Here is a 22,393-nt window from a genome sequence, read left to right as displayed (position 1 = left end):
GTCTTTCTTCCCAGTGATATTAAGACAAGCAGAACAACATTCAGTAGTCCTTGCAATGCTAATTGTATTGCATTGCTAAAAGTGGTAGGTCCAAACTTGCAAGAGACACAGGTCCTTGCAGATTAGATCATAGAAGTGATCAAAATGCAGCATACAGAACCACCCAGGTGAAAATTACACAGCTGGTCTTTCAAATAAACAAACTCACACAGACACCCCCAGACAAAAAAACAATGAGCTTGGTTGTTTGAGATTGTTAAAAAATAATAATAGTGATAATAATTGCCTTTGGTGTTAACAAATAAATCTGGGCAAACCCACACGGGATGGAGAACCTCCCAGGGTAGAAAGTATAAATAAAGATCACTGAATGGAAAGCAGGGCAGATGGAATCCCATAATCTCTGTACCTAACATTGTTTTTGAACAGAGTTGTCTAACCGCTGTCATCATGAGCTGCAACTATAGCTTACAGCAGACACATTCTAGTTCTAAAGGTGGAAATAGCAGTAGCCATGTTGGAGGTGGAACTGGTGGAGGTGGCAGCAGCAGCAGCAGTGGTGGACACTTTGGTAGTGGCGGTGGTGGTGGAGGGTCTTCTTCAGGCTCCTCTAGAAGGCAAACTTCCACTGTGAGAAGCAGCCAAGGATTTTCTGGTGGAAGCTATGATGCAGGAAGATCCAGACGTGGCTCTGGAGGGGGAGTATGCCATAGTGTATCTGGTGGATTTGGAGGGCGCAGTGGCTTTGGAGGTGGCCATGGAGGTGGCAGCTTTGGTGGAGGATTTGGTCGTGGCAGTAGCTATGGAGGTGGGAGCATGGGAGGTGGCAGCTTTGGTGGCGGATTTGGTAGTAGCAGTGGATTTGGTGGTGGCCATGGAGGTGGCAGCTTTGGTGGTGGATTTGGTGGTAGCAGTGGATTCGGTGGTGGCCATGGAGGTGGCAGCTTTGGTGGAGGATTTGGCCGTGGTGGTGGATATGGAGGTGGAAGCTTAGGGGGTGGCTTTGGCGGACCTGGTTTTGGTGGCGATGATGCTGGGTTCCTGTCCAACAATGAGAAAAGCACCATGCAAAACCTCAATGACCGCTTGGCAACTTATCTCAACAAGGTGCGAAGCTTGGAAGCAGAAAACAATCAGCTTGAGTCCTTAATCAGGGAATGGTACCAGAAGCATGGTCAGAGCTCTGAACCAAAGGAGTACAGCTCGTATTATGAGGAGATTGACCAGCTCATCAATGAGGTAAGATACCATCATCTATTACTGTTTCAACTCTCTCAAAAGGGCTCCTCTTTGGGCCTCTGATTAAGAAGGCAAGATGGAAAATGCTACGTTCCTTTGGTGACAGATCCCTTAAGGTAATAAAATACAAATTATAGTGAACAGGTAATGAGTGCTGCCTCATGGACACCTGCAAGAGCTTGGAAAAGTTATTTTTTGGTATTACAGTTCCTAGAATTCCAAAGATATCATGGCTGCTGGAGATACCGGGAATTGTAGTCCAAAGCCTAAATCCTATTGCCAGTCCCAGCTACAGCAGATAATTGAATCTAATGGTAAATCAGTACTTTTATAAATCCCACTGATTTACTGAATCTTTTCTAGTTGAGACAAGTAATGAGATTTAGATGTGGAAGGCTGAAGCTTCACATGGTTCTCCAGAAGCCATAAAATGATTTGGACAAGAATAGGGGAAAATGTGGAAAGATGATTGAATTGACTGATTTCAGGCCCAAACTGCTTGGAGGATTGTAGGGGATGGCGTAGTTGTGTTGTTTGAATAACAAACAACAACACCTTTCTTAAGCATATGAGTATATAGTACTTCAACATATTGCTGCAGGTCCCACTCTACACAATTGTATCGGATGTGCCACAGGATTTACAGTGTGATCAACATGTGCTAAGCCTGCGACAATCCTCTGGTTGAAGGAACTAGGTAGTAGGAGAATGATTGGAAGTCAAGATGCAAATGTCATATATCTGCTTCTAATTACTAAGCCCTTGTCTCTGAAGTAGTTTTGACACCAAGGCGGATATAAGTTCTGATGAAATACTCTATGTATCATTTTATCTGATTTTTGAGGGACCAGTTACAGCTGATGCAGCCTGAGGACGTTGGGAAGATATCTGCAGTGATGCAGCCAACCACATGCCCTCTGGACTTATTATTGGCATGCACCAGTATACTAATATGCATACTAGCTTATAAAAGCTATCTATCTGATCTAGCTTGGAAGCTGAGCATAGAGATTTGTAACCAGAAAATTATTTCCTGGTTATGAATACATATCTCCATTATGAAAACTGAGACCCATGTGGGTAAACAACATCAAAATATGGTCAAGATGGCAAAAGTTATTAATGAGGAGGCAAGCACAAACTAAGAGAGGCAGCAGACATTTTCTTTTGCCTATGTCTATTGGGAAGAGCAAGATTCTGTCCCTTCCTCTCCTCTTCCCCATTGAATTTATTGGGTGCAAATTACATTTGCATTTTGAACTCAGTTGGCAGCAACTGAAGTAAGACGAGGACAAATGTGGGCAGTGGGCAGAGGAGAGAGAAACTGGGAACTTTCACAAACAGTTGAAAAAGTGGAATGACAAGAGTATTAATCAGGACTGTCTCTACCAAACTTGGACATTTGGAAGGTATGTACATATCCCCCTTTTGGCCAAGATACTTGAGTGATAGTGGCAGTACAGCTCTAGGGACTCCCAAAGGATTTTGCTTTCAGTCTGAGTTCATGGCTGTTTAGGATAGAATTGGCCTTGGTGTCTCTGATGTATCTTTTTCATTGGAAGTGAAACAGATTCTGGCCTAAATGCTGATGTACAGCTTTTGTCAAATCACCATCGGATGAGCTTTCCATGCATATTGGGGGGGGGGGGGAGGTAAAATTGCAGCACATATTTTGTCATTTATTACTGGGGGAGAGAGAATATGGTGGTCCTGGAGCATCACTAAAATATGCCCTTTTGTTAACTTGCAGCTTATTTCTTCATCACTGGAGAGTAACAAGTTGATCCTGGATACTGATAATGCAAGGATGGCTGCAGAAGACTTCAAGCTGAAGTACGTCCATTTTATATAGGCTCATCTTCTTTCTTAAAGAGCCCTGGTGGTGCAGTGGTTAAAATGCTGGTACTGCAGCTACCAACATTGTGGGTTCAATCCCAGGGCTCTAAGGCTGATTCAGCCTTCCATCCTTTCGTAAGTCGGTAAAATGAACACCCAGCTTGTTGGGGGCGATTTGCTTACAGACTGTAAACCACTTAGAAAGTGCTGAGTTCACCGATAAGTGATACAGAGATGTACATGTTATTTCTATTGCTATTCCTTCTGCATTGCTCCTGATTTTAAATTAAGGAAGGGAGCAAAGGAGGGAATATAGAAAGACTGATCAAGGAATGTTCCAATTAGAGATGAAAACAATGCTCAGTCTTCATTCTGTAGCATTTCTCCAAATCCTGTCTTCACTTGCACCATCCCTTGTTCTTGTCAGCTTGCAAGACTGTTTTTTTTAAAAAAGATAACAGAAAATCCAGACATTTTACCCTAATATAAAGATGTTATATAACCAGTACATTGTTTTAATTAAGGTACACATATTTGTTTGCAGTCTCCACTATTATATTCACTTTTGATACACATTTTTGTTTGCAGATCTGCACTCCAAAATTTAAAAACATGAGAATATTACAGTATATCTGCATTAAAATGTGAACTGAAAGAATTCCTTCCCCCAACCAGAAGATTTCAGAAAATTGTTGTCATTGTTGCTGTCATTGTTAAATATCATGCCCGGTTTGGGACACAACGAAGTTTACAATCCTTTTTTTTAAAACACACACACACTTTTTAAAAAAGACTTTTAACAAAGGACAATGCAAGACACATTTTGATCCTACTCTTGTCAAATCTCTCTTTCTCTCACTAAAGTATATGAATACTCTAAAACTATCCTGATTTGCCAGGAATTAGTTATATTGACTAACTAATCCTCATTAATCTTCTGCTGTCCAACTTTTCCAGCTATTTTAAAGAAATGTCCCAGTTTTCTCTCTCCTCCAGCTCTCCAACTTGGTCCTTAGCTTACTTCAGTTTAAACTGAGTTTAAAATGTAAAAGCAGTTTGCACTCAGTTAACTCAATTGAGGGAGAGGACAGCAGGGGCAGAATCTTGCCCTTCCCATTTGCTCACTCAAAAGCAAACTGCTGCAGCCACTCCTAGCTTGTGTGTTCTTCTTCGTTAATAACTTTAGCTATCTTGAGCACACTGTGATATTGCTTGTCCACATATCTCTAGGGCTGCATCCACACTGCAGAAATAATCCAGTTTGACACCACTTTAACTGCCATGGCTCAATGCTATGGAATTCTGGGAATTGTAGCTTTCTGAAACAGTTAGTCTTCTCTGTCAGAGAACTCTGGTGCCACAGAGACACATGCACATCCTGAGGAAATCCCGAAAGTCAAAATGATGGAGTTACAAATAAAAATGGAAGCTAAGAACAGTTGGGGAAAGAGAAAAGTACCAAAGTCAAAACTCTATACAGTCGGCCCTTCTTATACACAGATTTGTTTATACACGGATTCAAGCATACATGGTTTGAAAATGTTCAAAAAAGTATAAATTTCAAATATCAAACCTTGATTTTCCATTTTTTATAAGGGACACCATTTTGCCATGTCATTATATTTAATGGGACCTGAGCATACACGGATTTGGTTATCCACAGGGGATCTTGGAACCAAACCCCAGCATATAACAAGGGTCCACTGTATTGGTGGGGTAACACAAAATAAAATGATATAGCACACGCTTGGCTTTATGATTAATTTCTGGATTCTTTCCTTGTGAATTAGATATGAGACTGAATGTGGCCTGCGTCAAAATGTAGACGCTGACCTCCAAGGCTTACGTCCCTTTTTGGATAAGCTGACACTGGAAAAGTCTGACCTGGAAATGCAGTACGAGTCCCTCCAGGAAGAGCTGACAGATCTTAAAAAGAATCATGATGAGGTAAGATTTCCTCTTCCCTTTTGCTCAGTAAATATAAAATTATTTAATTCAGGTATTTAATTCAGATAGTAACTTTCTATTTCATTTCCTAAATCTCAGGGTCTGCCCCTATTTGATGATCCTCAAGGCAATCTGAGAGCAAGAACACTGTCTTGAAAAGTGAACGCGCACACACACGCACACACTCAAACTCATTTGTTAAACCTGGTCTTTTTTACTTGAAGGGCATACTCTACAACTTTGGTTGGCACTTAAACAATCATGCTCAACAACATCACCAAGGCCTGTTATCTCCATGATATCATAAGGAGTCATCCCTAGGACTTAGGAATTCTCAGTTCCAGGGATAGTCCTAACATGGCATCCCTAAATCTTGCTTGCCTTGGACTACAGCTATGGTGTGTGTGTGTGTGTGTGTGTGTGCATATGGGTGTGTGTGTTTGTGAAAAAGAGGAAGGGCCTCAATACATAGTTTCACATTTTATTTTTTGTGGTTGTGCAGATTCAGAAAAGTATACAGCACAAATCTGGTGGTGATGTCACCGTGGAAGTCAATTCTGGTCCTGGCCAGGATCTGAAAAAGGCACTGGCTGACCTGAGGCATGAATATGAAGACATCATCACGAAAAACCGTAATGAGGTTGAACAATGGTATGAAGCCAAGGTGAGTCACCTTGGATTGCAATGATACTGCAAAAATGTTTTTCTTTTCCTTGTTGCTGCTGCTCCTGTTGCTACTACAGTTATTCTGTCAAATAAGATAGAGGGAAAAGATACCTGATTGCTGGTCCATGCTTCACTTTTTGTGTGTAGTGTCTATGCTGTGGTGCAGACATTGAATATCAATATCTCACTTTATCAATTAAAAACTGGTTTAATAATCATCCTCCCTGCAGGAAACCTTGGAAAATGCAGAGCTTTGTGGGATCAATAACAGGGCCCTTTTAGCATTCTCACCAAACTACAGTTCCCAAGTATCTTTGGGAATATAATTAAATTGGTATGTTTGTAGTGTAGATGTGCCCTTTAGAATACAGAACAACTGTATAAAGTTGAAAAATACATTCTAATTTAACCAGTTGTTTGTTGTTATAGGCCTTCAGGTCTTGCAACGAAGACTGAGAGAGTGTGATTTTCCCAAGGTCACACAGTGGGATTCCGTGGCCATGTGAGAAGTCAAACCCTGATCTCCAAGAGTCTTGATCAAGCATTCAAACCACAATAAGCACCGATAATCACTCAAATCCAAATCTACCTGTCATAGAAACCTGCTAAACTGCTCCCACATTCCTGCCTGCACTACAGTATTTCCTTACAAAACTGAATGTCAGTTTCAGGGTTTCAAATAAGATTTGCAAGATGTGTTATATATTTCAAAACAATGGACAAGATCTGGCATCATCCGATGTAGCTATAACCATGGAGGTCCATTGTCATAGTTAATCTGACAATATCACTACACCAAAAACTTACCTTCTCAGCTTGGCAATGCCCTAACAAGCAGGTTTCCAAGGCATTGCAGACTGAAGTGCTGGTATAGATAGGATGCTGCAGATCTGGGCAGCTGGAGAGGTCTCTCAAGGTTCTGCCAGGGCTGCTTGTTTCAAAGTGCCCCACAACTGGGAGATCACTGCAAATGTCATTTCCCAATGACCTGAACTGCAGAATCATGGAAACTCTTTGGTTGGAGCACTTCCCTGGCTGAAAAGGTAGGGTTTGGTGCTCACAGTTGGGCATAAATGTCAATCCCCAGAAATTACAAGTTCATCAATGCATTTTACAATCTCATAAATACCAAACAGGATGCCAGCTAACATATGATAGTGATAATAATCCCTGGAATGCAAAAAACACTCCTGTTACCAATTATGCCAGTGGAATACATCAAATTTAATAATACTCAATAAATTAGAATGGGGAGTAAAAAAATCTATTAATTAAAGTGTTAGTGAGTAAATAGAACTGAAATTATCATACTCTCACAGAATTATTGGATTCATATAATACTTACTTTACTTATTATGAAGAAAGCCAATGTGTTGTAGTGGTTGTAGTGTTGGACTAGGACTCTAGGAGACCAGGGTTCAAATCCCCACTCTGCTATGGAAACCCACTGGGTGAGCTTGGGTAAGTGTCTTGGCATCAGAGGATGGCAAGGGCATACTCTCTCTGAACAAATCTTACCAAGAAATGCCTGTGATAGTTTTGCCCTAAGTCAGAAATGTCTTGAAGGCACATAACAAACAGCCTACTATGAAACTGCACTCAGAGTATAACTTCACTGTTTTCAATGGGTTATAAGATAATGCTTATGGCATCTTGTCATGGTTTGTTGTGGCATTTGTATACTTGTGCAAGCTTTCAATTTGTGAGTCTTTCTTTTTTCCAGATGGAGGAAGCACATCAGCAAGGGAATACAGGCAGTCAGGAGATCGGATCTGGCACCAACCAAGTGACGGAGCTCACTCGAGAATATCAGACTCTAGAAATCGAACTCCAAACTCTGCTTAGCACAGTATGTGATAACCTTTGAGTCTTTATAATGATTATGTTGAGCAAAGGTCTCCTTTGCTTGAGACACTTGGGTTATTTGGTGTATTGCATCTTCATACCCTCCAGTGCAGAGCTTGGAAAGTTTCTTTGAAAAAATATTTGTGTGTGTGTGTTTTTAGAAAGAACTAAGAAATAATACTTTAAAGTTAATGCTGCCTTTAAAAATGTGTTGCATTCCTTGTTACTTGGTCATTTATTTTTAGCTCCTGGGGTTGTTTTAAAAAAATGCCTATCATTTGGGGGGAAAAAATCCTTCCACTATGTTCCAAGAAAGAATTTGAGGGGCTGTACAAACCGTCTCTTCTTGCCCCAGAGCAGACCATGGCAACCACATGCCACGGCCTGTGCACGGAGCAAAAAGAAACCCTGAAAAGGAGCTCCTTTTTGCATTGTTGAAGGAGCATCATAAGCATCACAGCATGGTGTTATGACACCCATTGTGTGCAGTGATGTTTGGGCACTGTGCATGAGAGACCATCTGGATGGGTGCACGCCATGATGGCACCCTGGTGGAGGAACAAGGGCTTAGAGCATGTGAACGCCCCACCCTTCTGCAGCCCTACAGCACATGCCGGTAGGCAAAAAGTGCTGGTCTGTATTGCCCCAAAGTCTTCAAAACGTAATGAGAAAAAAATAAAGAGTAAATGTATGACCAATTGTTATATATTTTAGAGGAAAAGTCATCAGTAGTAATGCATTGTTCCCAAGCTGTGCTTCAATAATACCAGTTTATTCCAGTCAGTGTGAAATGTTGCAGTTCTGAGCTGTTTTCTGAGCTGAGTGGCCACTATACCGAAAAGGAGCCTGATAGGTTCAATTTCTCTTCAACAACTATTCTGCCAGTGTACTTATGGAAATGATGGAGGCACCAGTGATGTTTTGGCAACCTTCTAGTAGCCGTCTCAGTAGCCATTATTCCATGTGTGTACTGGGATAGCTTACACTTGAGTATGTCTTTTTTGTTAATGCAGAGGTTATTAATCTCTTACAAAATCAAGCCCCCCCCAATTCACTATTTAACCTCTGTACCCCACCCACAGCCATTCACTGGTTAGTAAAGAACTTGAGGCAAAGGTGTATTGGAGAACTGTCTGGCTATGATCTTCATGCCTCCTCATTCTCACACCTGTGTTTGGACCTGTTTCTGAAAGCTTTGTATTTGTTTTGCAATGCTAGATCCAGTCTCTGCAAAACAACCTGAATAACACTGAAGGAGGGTATAACATGAAGTTACAACAGCTGGCGAACCTGATAGAGCCAGTGGAGGCAGAGTTGGCTGGCATCAAAGGAGAGATCCAGAACCAAACTCAGGAGTACCAGACACTCCTTGGCATCAAGACCCATTTGGAACAGGAGATCAGCCAATACCGTCAACTTCTTAATGAAGGAAATCATCTTGGGTATGTAGAAATTATGAAGGTGTACCTATGGTATAGTGGTTTATAGGTCAGATTAGGACTCTAGGAGACCAGCATTTAAATAGACCATGGACAGGTCACATTCTCTCACACTCAGAGGAAGGCAATGGCAAACCTGCTCTAACTAAATCTTGCCAAGAAAACCCTAGGATATGGTTGCTAGAAGTCAGAGTTGACAACAAGAACAATCACCTGTATTAAGTAACACCATACACTAATTGCTATTTATAGAAGTATGAAAAGTGGCCATTAGTCATCTGCTCTAGAATAATACCTCTCCAGAATCTTTCCAGCCCCTTTAATATTTCAAATGTTGCTTACTCTGTTTGTAGCACATTTCATAATGCATAATTCTTTATGCTTCTCAATGCTCCTTCACACCAGATCTTTGAAACAAGAGGAATGGCAAATGACATAAAGTAGTAGCTCCAGTTTCACCTTTAAAAACGATTTTCACTGGATTTTCACTTGGAAATTCTCCCTGATTTTCTTTCCACTTACTATTTTCAAGGGCAACTACAGTCTACCATCTAGCTAATTTCTACAGAGTTCCAATTTTAAACCAGTGAATGGTGATGTGACTACTTTGAACAATTATTGTCCTATTTCTTTCTGGATCCCTCTGGATAATATTGCTACAATTCTTATTTTAATACTAGACTTTTCTGCATTGCTGTGCTAAATGAGATGACATTTTCTCATAATTTAGCAGATAGTTTTGAGATTTTGTTTGGGGAAAAATAATCTGATGAAGCAAGTTTTTAAAGAATACCAAATTGTAAAATACTTTATCATCTAGACACCCTGCCTCCATTCATTATATTCATTCAATAGCATCCATAACTGATCAGCTGGGTGATGAGAAGTCTGAATTATAAGATTATGAATTGGATCTAAAGTAAGTAATTGCTCTTGCATCCCATCAAATTATCTGAGCTTTATGAATAATTTTTACATTGATTTGAGTGGGACCTAAGAGTGACAAACTTACTCTTCAATGCATCTAACCCAAATTTGTTCAAATTTGGCAAGCAAGTATTAACAAGAATGATTTTCCAGAAAGATTTTTTATCATGTCCCTCCCAAAGCCATTTTATCTCTATACTTAATGATCTCACTCAAAAAACAGAAGATGATAAAAATAATCTTCTGTACATCTTTCTCTCCCCTTTTCCCGTACAATGATGCCTCTGTCTTTTTTTTTATTTTTCAAAGGGCTAACATACATGGAAGTGGAAGTGGAGGAAGTGGAAGTGGAGGAAGTGGAAGTGGATCATATGGTGGAAGTTCAGGAGGAGGAAGACATTCAACTGGTGGCATATCAGGAGGAGGAGGAAGTGGAGGAGGACATACATATGGGAGCATTTCCCAAGGTGGAAGTTCTGAAGGAGGAAGAAGTGGAGGAGAAGGAGGGAGAAGACAATCATATGGTGGAATTTCACAAGGAGGAAGTTCTGGAGGAGGGAGAGTTGGTGGAGGACAGTCATCTGGTGGGATTTCACAAGGAAGTGGCTCTATAGGAAGAGGAAGTGGAGGAGCAGGAGGACAATCATCTGGTGGAATTTCCCAAGGAGGAAGTTCTGGAGGAGGAGGAGGAACTGGAGGAAGAGGAGGACAGTCAGTTGGTGGAATCTCACAAGGAAGCTCTAGAGGTGGAGGAGGAGGGCAATCATACGGTGGAATTTCACATGGAGGAAGCTCTGGAGGAGGAGGAGGAAGTGGAGGAAGACAATCACTCGGTGGAGTTTCACAAGGAGGAAGCTCAAGAGGAGGAGGAAGACAATCTCCTGGTGGAATTTCTCAAGGAGGAAATGAAGGAGGAAGACAGTCACCTAGTGGAGGCCATTCTGGTGGAGGAAGAAGTGGAGGAGGAGGACAGTCATCTGGTGGAATTTCACATGGGAGGAGTTATGGAGGAGGAAGTAATCAACTATCTTCCTCCTCATCCCAAAGTAGGCCTTCATTAATTCACAGCCACTCATCATCGTCATCCCAGTCTCAGTCTGGATCTTATGGCTGGCATGCAGAACAAGGTGAGAAGAAGCATAGTTCATATTGCTAAATCCTTTTATTTATTTCTAATGTATGGAAATTTGGGGGGGGGTCCCTAAATCTTCACAGTTACTAATGTTATTCTAAGATTGTTATCGTAACTGCTCGAGCAGTTTGTACATATATACCATACAAGAACTTATCTGTTTTGCATCCAGTGTTACAGCAATTGGCTATTTATTCTACAATTGTTTTCACGAAAATAGTGCCTTACACCATGTATAAATCTGGGGGTTTTCTATTCCAGCAAAACAGCAGAAGGATTTTAAAAGAAACAAAAATCAGTTTTGATAAATCTAGCAACATTTTAAAAGCAAAGTCAGATCTTGCTGTGTGTGAGATCTCAACTTGAACAAAGCTCTTGCAAAGTATCTGAAGAACTTAAGAAAAACTCAAAGATGTTTGATCAGTCTATCAACAATTATGAAAGGAAGGCACTCCATAATCCTTAACTGTATAATTTGAAGGTCAACTAGATATTAGCTAGAATTTTATTTGAGGCATTTCTGTGCTTTCTGTGTGTGCACTTTTATGATCATCATATAAGGAGTTATTCAATAGTTCTTTGCACACTGTCTCTTCCTTGCCCCACAAGCCTGACCCACAAGACACGCACTCTTTCTCCTATTTAATTTTTAGGGAAAAGACAGACATGTTATGCTTCATGCTATGCAATGCACAATCTTAGTCATTGAGTTTATACATAGCCTTCATGTATCAGGTCTTGGTTAAGGCCTAAGGAAACAAAGTCCTAGTAATGATGGTAAATTAGCCATCAGTTTATGTTGGCTAGCAACAAGTATGTGGCTCAGAACAAGCATTGGTCAAGTTCCAAGGCAGGAGATTCAGGATCCGAATGACCAGAAGCTAGTGCTGTGTCAACCCCAAGTAGGAACACAGTCTAGAGCGAGGAACAGGATTAAGTAGCAGGCACAATGTCTCTATACAGTATACAGCAGAGACAAGGCACTCAAATTGTGAGAAAGTTCTGAGATCTTTAGAATGTTTGGTCCCTGAAAACAGCTGACTGGATGCTCAGATGCTTAGTACTGCAGCTTGCATTGTGTTCTCAATGTACCAGCCCAATATGCTGTGTTTGACCCAAGAGATACCAGACTGGCTTCATTTCTGAAAACCTCTGTCTGAGTCATACAAACACCTAGTTTATTCAGAGACATAGCTGTGTTAGTCTGGAAAATCAGTATGCAAAGGAATCTTGTAGCACCTCTGAAACTAACTGTGTGAAAGAAGTTATAGTACAAACTTTTGTAGACTTGGTCTACATCCTCAGTTGCATGGAGTGACAGTCTGTGTCTGAGGAAATAAACCAGGTCTATAAAAGTTTATGCTACAACTTTGTTCACACAGTAAGTATCAAAGGTGCTACAAGATTCCTTTGCATACACCTGGTTTATGTTTACCCTATATCCAACAAGCACAGGAGAGATCACCTGACTTAATGTTCATGATGGAAATTTTTCCTTTAGACAGTTTTAACAAACATAGCATTTTTGCATCTCCTGATCCTTGCTGTGAAAAAATGCACACATTGCCCCAAGCGTTTGGACATTTGTGAGGATTACAGGTTGTTTCTGAGAAATAAAGTATTCATAAAACAATACATATATCTTAAAATGTGAATGGCTAAAATTTGCTGAGTTGAAAAAAGTACCACAAGCATACTTTAGTCAAATACAGAAAAAAAAATGTCTCAATTAGGTAAATTGTGCAAATAAATGTGTGCATTAGAAAAACTGTGTACACTAAGTGTCTTCCCGCATGTCAATGTGGGAAGAAAATAGAAAGTTTTATAACTTGATATAAAGCAGCAACAACAGGAAGACACTGCAAAGAACTGGGAGAAAGTGAATAAATCTCAGAATGGAAGCCTTTTCCCGTATCGTATCCCTACTTATTATTTCTTTCTGATCTCTCTCTCCCTCTCTCTGTTCTCTAGAAGCTGAGGAATGCCAAGCTTTAGAGGGAGACGGAGTAATGGAAGGAGGAGCAAGAGTGGAAGGAGAGTCCTTCACAACCATGACTTCTGGTAAGATTTAAGCTATGCATGGTATTACTGCCCCATCAATATTTTTATTCTCTAGTGGCTGGTTACACAGATTGTGATGGTGAAAAAATATGTTTTCCTCCTTTGTTTAACAGGATATGAACAAAAGTATTGAGCCAAAAGCAAGGCTAGCATCTCCCTTTCCCAACAAATCCTTCCATGTCAAATAATGGACTAAGCAAGACCATCTACAGTGCTAGAAGCAACCTGAGTCTCTTCTTCCAGACCACAGATGCTGCTGATACCATGCATTCAAAACAGTTCATCTTAAACACATACTCTCCAACTTTGACCACATGGAATTTGGTTTGTTTCTTTTACAGGATGTGGCACACTGTATCAGACTTCCTCAAATTGGCATCCACCAGATGTGTTGGACTACAATTCCTCTCACCCCAGTCAACATGGTTCTTGGTGCTGGGGCTGATTGCATTTTGAGTCTAATACATCTGGAAGGTGCCTGGAGTAAAGCGCAAACACTCAAATTAGCCATTATCATGGGTTGCAGGGGGTCAGTGGACCACCATTTTGAAAACTCTCTCTACAGACATCTGTGTGCCGCATCTGAAAATTCTTTCAGCGTTTAGAATAACTGCACCTCCAAATACAATGGCCTGTTACAGACAGGCCAAAATAAAGCTGCTTCGAGTCACTTTGGAGGTATGGTATTTCAATGATGCATGCGTCCTAAGAGTCCAAAAGCCACACCAAAGCCATGCTCCAGTCCTAAGGACTGGAGTGCAGCTTTGGTGTGGCTTTTGGACTCTTAGGACGCATGCATCATTGAAATACCATACCTCCAAAGTGACTCGAAGCAGCTTTATTTTGGCCTGTCTGTAACAGGCCAATATCTCTTTATAATTTCAACTCCCACCAACTGCAGATCAGGTCATGGAGTCAGGAAGTAGATGTTCTACAAGCTGAATAGGGATAATACTTCCTAGAATTACTATGCCATAAAAGCTACAAAGAATATTGATTCTATAGTACATCTGAGCTGCAATTGCACATAAACATGTCAGCCATATTTCAGAATTAAAATCTTACTTTTTGAATTTCAGAATATTCCTTTCTCACTAATGAAATGTGACATCTAAAATGCAGTCTTATTTCTTACTGTGAACACTGAGGTGGTGATGTCTTAATAATGTATTTGTTGAGATCCTGTAGCATCCTATAGCTATATGCACACATATACAAATGCTCACATGTGCCCAGCCCACACTACTATTTTTAGCAGCATATTTGATCTGGAATGTTTATCCCTTCCAGTTTGTAATATTACAGGAAATATATTTACAGGTTTACATACCAGTGGAAACATTGGGGGAAATACATTTAGAAGTTCACACACCAATTGAAACATAGAAATGTTGCTTACGAATTGTTTAGGTTCTTGCTTAAGAATTGTTTAAACTTCATCAATCTAAACACTCCTCATGTGTGATACATGCATTAAATGTCTGTTTTAAAATAAGCCCCACTGAATTCTGTGGGTCTTGCTCTCAGATCCCCCTCCCTGTCTTTGATTTTATTTGCCCTTTCTATTCTCAACTTCACTTTGCCTGTACCTTTAATAAAACTTGACCTCTGCCTGAAAGCAATATAAATCTGAGTCTCCAAGTGATTTTATTTCACAAACATGACTTTTAACCATCAGCTACTTTTACAGCTCCCATAACCTATAGAGGTATGAGGGCACCTGAACGTCAGTTGTGAGAACGTTATGTTGTACCTGTTGTACACAAACTAGGGTTGCCAGAGTGAAAAAAGAAGAGGGACACTATGCCTTTAACTTTAATGTGATAACTTTGCCTGATTTGCCCAGAAAACCTGACAAACATACACAAATGTCTTATTCAGATGCTTCAAAGCTTAATTCCTCTTGGCACTCTTTTGAGAAGAAGCCCCAAAGAAATGCCACTGCCACCAATTTCCTGCCAAGCATTCAAAAAGGTCAGAAGCAACACTACATCAGAAAGAGAGAGAGAGAGGGGGGGGGGGGCAGTGCTTCTTTTAAGTGATCCCAGGATGGCTTAAGCTGTTGTCTTTTGCCACTCTATTCAGAGAAGCAGATAATTCCTTGTTTTGATGAGACTTAAAGTATAGTACTTACATTGACCTGCAGATAAGTTGACCCAGGTTTTGGCAATCAGTTTTTTGACTAAAATTTCTAGACTTATACATGAATATATCTGGCCATTACACATATGAATGATTGGGAAGTGTCTGCATATGTGTGAGAGACAGGGGGGGAAACTGTTGTGAAAGAGCTAGAGTTTGTTCTAATCCCAAAAATGGAGAAGGTTTGAGACAGGCAACCGTAAAAAAGAGATGTGTTTGTGAAGTGAGCCAGAGAGCGAGAGAGAGAATGTGGCTGTGTCTGGAGCTGTGCAGACCACTCCTAAGGGGTGGCCTGCAGGTGCTTCCATTTTTGCCAGATTGGGACCGTGACAACTGCACACCACAGCACCAAAGTGGCCTTTCCAGGCCACAAAAAGGAGCTGCAAAAAGCGTTTCCTTTTTGCACTCTGGAAAGGGTATGATAGCTGCGGCGGCGTGGCATTACAGAGAAGCAGAGAAAGGGAATCCTTTGGGGGCTTGTCTGGGTCATGCAACAAAGTCATGAGGCTGGGAAGACATTCATAAAAGTCTCTCGCAATACCAAAGGTGGATCAATATGGGGCAAAAGCAACACTTGGAAACAATGGAGGCTTTTTTTAACACAGAGACCATTACCAGCCTGACATACACAGCTGTTCACAATCTCTCAAAAGAGGCAAGGTCACTAGCGTATGCAGTCTCCTAGTTTTGGGCAAAAACATTTCACCATAGCCTTTGAGAAGAATCCAAAAAATATAGGCATCTAAACATATCTATTTAGATAATGTATTTGTATTACTGTAATTTCCAACTCTACATCCATCATATTACAACAAAGATAGCTCAAAGCATTATATTGATAGGAAAATCCATTTCCCCCTCAGCTACTGTGAGGATTGCAGCTAGGCTCAGAGGGGTTAGATGAGGCTGAAGGGGGTGGGAAATGGCTTCATTGTCCTTGCTAATCAAAATGTGCAACAAGGATGTAGACAGGATTTTAGGAAGGGGGGATCCAGACTAAGTGCCACCATTACAATGGGGCTTGGGTCCAGCAGCACAGCAGCACTCACCATTTATTTTATCTAATGGAAGGGGGGGGGTCCGGACCCCAAGGACACCCCCCCCCCGGCTACATCCCTGTGTGCAAGTGCTTTGACTCTGTGAGTCCTGATATCACACCATTGGCAGAGTTTGCCTTGTGATTTTTGCTGCTGCTGTTACAAGTGGCAGCTTCAGAAACTGCAGCCTCACCTTTTTGTATTCTCCAGCATCGGTCTGAAGTATGGTGTGTGAGGAAAGAGGGTAGAATGCCAGCCTCCACCAAAAGAAAGCAGATAGCAAATTAAAAAAAAATTCTACAAAGCTTCCTACCAAGTAATGGAAGAAAAACCTTGATGATGATGATTTAAAGAAAAATATATTTTGAGAGATTTCAGATCACAAGTTGATTCTTGCCCCAGCTAGTTTTCTGACTAATTGTGTTGCAGGTCTCCATGGATAATATTAATAACATTGTGACCTGCCTTAACCCAATATATGTCTTGCCTCTTCATTTTGCATGTGTAGGAAGCAAGAGTGTTTCATTTTGCAATTATGCTTATCTAATTATCACTAATGGCACACACCTTTGTCTTCTGAATCCTTCCCTTGCCTGCCCCTTTGACTCTCATAGTCCTTTGCTTAACTGATTCAGAACACCAGAAATGTACACATCCTTGTCTGAAATGTCTTTCCTGCAGTTGTCCTTCTCTGCCCTTTTCTCTACTGTAGGAGTGGACAATTTGTGGCCCTCTATAGATGGTGGGAATGAAGCATTTACAATCCCTCATCTAGGACACAAAAGGTACAGAATTACAAGTTTTTGAAGAACTGTACAATCTCCAGAAATCACCAGATAGCATGATTATTAAGAGTTTCTGGGAACTGTAGTTCAAAAGCAACATTTTCAACCTCTGAACTGAATACTAGTTATGCTGATAATGACTGGGACTAATAGGAGATGTAGTTCATCAGCTTCTGGAGAGCCACAGATTATTCATCCATACTCTTAATGTCCAAAATGTCTTCCAATAGATTACCTTAGTCCTCTTTTTGGAGGGCGGCAGCGGGAGGTGAGGTATTTGTACAGGAGTATTGGAAGATGCCAAATGGTCAATAAGCCATTTTAGTTCTGCTTATTTTCAGCCTCAGAGCCTGGAGGTAGTCCATTTCTGAGACTGGAAATAATTTAAGTGGCCAATAGGCAAACCACTCTGTTCCAAATTCCCTAAAAATAAATATTGTAAGGGCAATATAGGTTTAGCAGCCTTGTGTTCTGAAGCATCTTACGTGATCTAGAAGCATCTTAGCAAGGAGGCAGTTTGAAGCACCATGTTGTCTTTTATTCATTGGACATTAAATTGTATGAACAATTATTAATAATCTCTGGCAGAGCCTGTCATAACAGGAGAAATGGTTTTCATAAACTCCCCAGGCTTACAATGCAATGGTTTTCAAATCTTTTTTCTTATTGGCATGCTGAGTATGAATAAGTCATTCTTCACTGTCTTCTCACCTATTGAAACATAATGGAAATACTGATGCATGTTTGAATTCATCAAAGCTAATTTGTAGGGAGGGAGTTGCTTTCTCCTCTTGCAGCAGGAACTACAAAGACTCTTATGGCTCCCGAAAGACTAGCAAATTTGATTTGGCATAAGCTTTTGTGGACTGCTCCCCCCTCCATTGGTTGCATCTGATGAAGTTGCATGAGTTGCACAAGACGAAGCTTTGTGGCACCTTAAAGAGTAACAAGCTATATTTGAAGCTGATGAAATGGGCTACAGTCCATGAATATGTCTGCTGAATGAAACATGTTAGCATTTAAGGTCCTGCAAGTTTGTGCCATCTTATTTAGAATTTTTTGGCAGGGATATTAGAGACTTGCCTTTCAAGGACTTGGTTATTTGTTATTTCACATTTACAAGAGAATGTAAAAGAAATAATCCACTGAGCAAGCATTCCCTTGTACGCACAAGGGAAGGAAAGCCAGCATGGTGTGGTAGTTGAAGTGCTGGACTAAGACTCTAGGAGACCAGAGCATGAAGCCATGAAAATCCACTGGTTGACCAGGCACAAGTCACATTCTCTTAACCTTAGAGGAAGGCAATAACAAACCTCATATGAAGAAATCTTGCCAAGGAAAACCTAGCATAGTTTCATAGTTGAAGCTGATCTGAAAGCACATAGCAACAACAACAACCCATAAGAGAATGAGATTTTTTTTTGTCCTTGGAGTGACTGAATGAATATATTTCTCTGAATCAAATTAATTTATTGTTCAAAGATCTTAGTTTATATTATTAAGAATTTTTCAATAGAGTGTTTCCTCGGCCAGCAGAGAGCTTTTTGAAAGGATTTGATTTCTGTATTAATTTTAACTGTGAAAATCTGTTTTACTGGATAGTAGTGTTTGGTTGGGATTACAGTATGTTCATTGCATTTTCTGCTCTTCTTTGAATTTATTTTTAAATTTGCTTTGTCTTCCTACATTAGTCTTTTGAGAAATGCAAATAATTTTAAGGCAGTTATAGACATGTATCCTATTTTATACACTTGTCACTGTTATGGATACACAATCTCTACATAACCCCTCAGTTAGGGGCTTTGATGTCTTCAGTCTAGAGTGGAGTTGCCAACAAGCAGTGGTGAAGACTGATTTCCATGTCAGTGGGGTTGTGAATCTGTTACAGTTCTTCACCTGATCTTTAAAGGAGCTGTCCAAAATAAGTTCAGAATATGAGCTTGAAGTTCAGGCTAAAGGTGCAGCTACACTATAGAAATAATGCAGTTTGACCCCACTTTAACTGCCATGGCTCCATCCTACAGAATCCTGGGATTTGGAGTTTTGTGAGATACCAACATTCTTTGGCAGAGACGACAAAAGATTTTGTGAAACTGCAGATCAGAAGATTCCATAGGATGGAGTTACACCACTCAAAGTAGTGTTAAACTGCATTATCTCTACAATGTAGATGAACCCTAAAATTGTGGCTGCAGTCCTGCATTTGGAGATATATGTTTTGCACATAGCAATGTCTTCTGGTGCTACTCCCCCAAACTCACTGTTTAAGCCATACTGGCCCCACGCCAAAAGAACCATTTCTATGTTACTGGACAACAGGAGGATCAGTAGAGATGCAGCCAGCTCTTTTCCTGAAGCAGGACGTACTGAAACAGATATCTGCAGGGACCTCTGGGGTCCTTGGAAGGTTCCTGTAGATGATGTCCTTGCAGTGCACTCAGCTAAAGGAATATAGCTGGACAGTCTCTGTTGATCTCCTTGCTTTCCAGCAACGTGGCAATGGTTTTGTTGGGTAGGCTGCATCACTTGGAAGGTGGATTGGTGGGACATTTTGGTTGTAAAAAACTCCAACATCTGCAAAAGGAAAAAAAGAGTGAATTACAATGGTGTAAGTTAGATTTATGCTATCATTATTCATTAAATAGGTGCTAGCCCAAGAATTGATTCACCGTCCTATTGATAGGGGAGCTACCAGCTACCACCAGCAATCAGTCATCCAGTGTCTTACTGGTCAAACCAAGTTTGATCAGATAACCCATACTGGGATCCTTAAAACCAACATCCTCCAGGTCATTGGCAAAATGGACCAAAATCTGCCTGGTCAGGTTTCACCTTTAACCAGGCAGATTTTGGCTCACTTTGCCAATGACTAAAAAAGTTCCATCTTGGATTCAACCCTGACTTGCCAGACTTGTCCCCAATAGACTGTTCTTGTTTTTCCCCACTCCCTGGCTCCACTCAGGAGGAAGGTAGTTTTTAAAGTGAAATGTAACAGTCTTTTCAGTTGATAGTCTGATTCAGTTCTTCAGGGCTTGTGAAAACACCAGGAAACTTTGCAGAAAGCCACTCACTGAACACATGGCTACTTGCCCTACTTCCAATGATATCTCAAAGGAAGTGCAGAAGGGAGAAAGGCAGGCAGGCAGGCCTCTTCCCAACAGTGTTGCTGTAAAATTTGAAGCAAACTTCTGCTAGATCTGTAGTCTCTTTAGTCTTCTGTTTATATATAGGATGCAGAAATTCATCATGAATATTCAGAGGAGTGTACACAAGAACATGTTGCATCCTGACACGAATGTATTAGCATACAATGTGTAATTAGCAAGAATTATTGCAAGAGTCAGCGGTTTGATCATTTCAGGTGGAGTGCTGTACACGGACAAAGTATCTGCTATTCCTCCACACCTAGAGATCAACACCTCCATTCATCTTGGCCATCTATGCTGTGGCATTCCTTAGTAACCAAGTGTGTGTAAAGTAATTGCATTTATGACAAGTCATCAAGGTAATCTTGCTGGTAAATGAAGTAATTATTTTGTTAGGTCAGAAAGACAGAAATTATGAACAAGATAGAAACGTGTTTCTTGGTTTAATCTGCACTGCAGAAATTATGCAGTTTGACACTGCTTTGCAGCCCTGATGGCCTAACTGTTTAGATTTCATTCTGGTTCATGGAGACTCATCCTCTTCAATTTTCTCAATTACTTGTAAACATCACCTCCTTTGAGTATTCTGACATCACTGGGGAGGAAGCATTCCAGATTCCCCCCAGTTTATAACACTGCATGGGCATAAAAAGATACCTACCCTTGGAATTCAAAGCTTTTGCAGACTACCCATACTAGTTGAAACTGATCAGCATGACTGAAGGCAGAACAAGATAAACTCAAAAAAGGCCTTGTTGTCTGCATGAAGTTTTAAGTAGATCTATTGAGGTTCCATTGTACAAAACTGTTACTAAGCTGTACTAGTTTCTTTCTAGGATTCAAAATCTGCTTGCTGAATGACAGACTCTATAACGCTTTCATTGGGTGTATGGGGTGGCTACTTGCTTCTGGCCAAAAGAGAGGTCAAAAGAAGGCAGAGATGTGCATAAAATGTACAAATATTAATTTGTGTGTCGACATGCAAATTATTAAGCCAACCCAACAAACATAGTAAAATCCTATGCAGGTCTACTCAGAAATAAAGCCCATTTGGCTCAATGGGCTATACTGCTGGAAAAGTATTATAGAAATGCAGCCATAGGCTAGTATCCTCCAAATAACATACATCGGTGTAACCTCCCATTACTTTTTGGTTGTTGTAGAAGGAAGTACTGGATATTTCCTTGTGCAACAGTCTCTTCTCCTTATTCACAATCTCTGTTTGAAGTACCAGAGTATATCCCCACAGCTTAACTCTTAAGCCTGATAGAATTCTAGTTGAAGGGTTACATGGGCACAGCTCTGTTCCTCCCAGCCATTGATCAGCTGTGGGCTGTATGTGGGTACATTCTGATGGCCCTTGTACACCTGGAGAAGGAGCACTCTCTACTTGGAATGCACCTTCTGGGCATACTCTGGCATGCGTTTGAGTACACCCTGCAGCCAGCCAGTGGCTGAGAAGATGAAGCTGTAACCACAATCCCCCCAGCTACTGTTGTGCACCAAGGAGATGGCCTTTCTTAGTTTCAAAAAACATATATTCAGGCACAACAAGAGATTACACCTGTATATATCACTGAGAGGATTCTAACCACTGAAAGCCCACAGGGCAAATGTCATGGGAAAGCCAACACTCCAGCTGCTGTGGGTATATGCTGTTATACTTGCTGTTGCTAAGCACTGTTCTAAGAAGCACTATCAGCTGTTTAATTGTTTAATGAGCATCAAGTGTCACAATGTCTCAGATCATATCAGCCATTTCCATTTGGGTCACTCACTAAGGCACAGGTTGTTACATGACTGCTGGAATGCCCCCGGAGAAATGAAAACCTCTCTTGCTGAGTAAAACCATGTTTCAGATGCCACCACTCACAGGGAAGATTAATTTGTGGGGCAAACAAAAAAAAATCATTCAGATTTTATGGCCAAACTTCCAATTGCTCAGGATAGTGTATAATTAATTGCAGAGCTGTTTATGGGTAAAATAATTTGTCATGGAGTAGAGAACTGTTTCCGGTGACTGTTCCCTAGAATGGTCAGGATATCACAGCCTTTCTAGGTTGGGAAAATGGAGAAAGACTAGGGATGGGGAGGATCTTTGATAATTTGCTTTTATCTATTGATATTTATATTTGATTTTATTGTTCTTGTTTCCTGTTACCCGTCTCGATCCAATACAGGGAGCAGAGGG

At 40.7% G+C, this 22,393-nt stretch overlaps 1 protein-coding gene across 1 annotated transcript; it reads left to right on the top strand.

Moving 5' to 3' along the window:
• The first annotated feature begins 450 nt into the window (after positions 1 to 450).
• LOC121932911 (keratin, type I cytoskeletal 10-like) lies at positions 451 to 13,704 on the top strand. The gene is made up of 9 exons (XM_042472015.1): positions 451 to 1,239; positions 2,990 to 3,072; positions 4,866 to 5,022; positions 5,525 to 5,686; positions 7,412 to 7,537; positions 8,752 to 8,975; positions 10,209 to 11,026; positions 13,003 to 13,092; positions 13,206 to 13,704. Exons 1-9 carry the CDS (start codon positions 451 to 453, stop codon positions 13,223 to 13,225), a joined length of 2,469 nt encoding a protein of 822 aa, XP_042327949.1. The 3' UTR covers positions 13,226 to 13,704.
• The last annotated feature ends 8,689 nt before the right edge of the window (positions 13,705 to 22,393 follow it).

This window comes from Sceloporus undulatus, chromosome 6, assembly GCF_019175285.1.
Source record: "Sceloporus undulatus isolate JIND9_A2432 ecotype Alabama chromosome 6, SceUnd_v1.1, whole genome shotgun sequence".
NCBI lineage: Eukaryota > Metazoa > Chordata > Lepidosauria > Squamata > Phrynosomatidae > Sceloporus > Sceloporus undulatus.
This window is presented reverse-complemented; position numbering and strand designations above follow the sequence as displayed.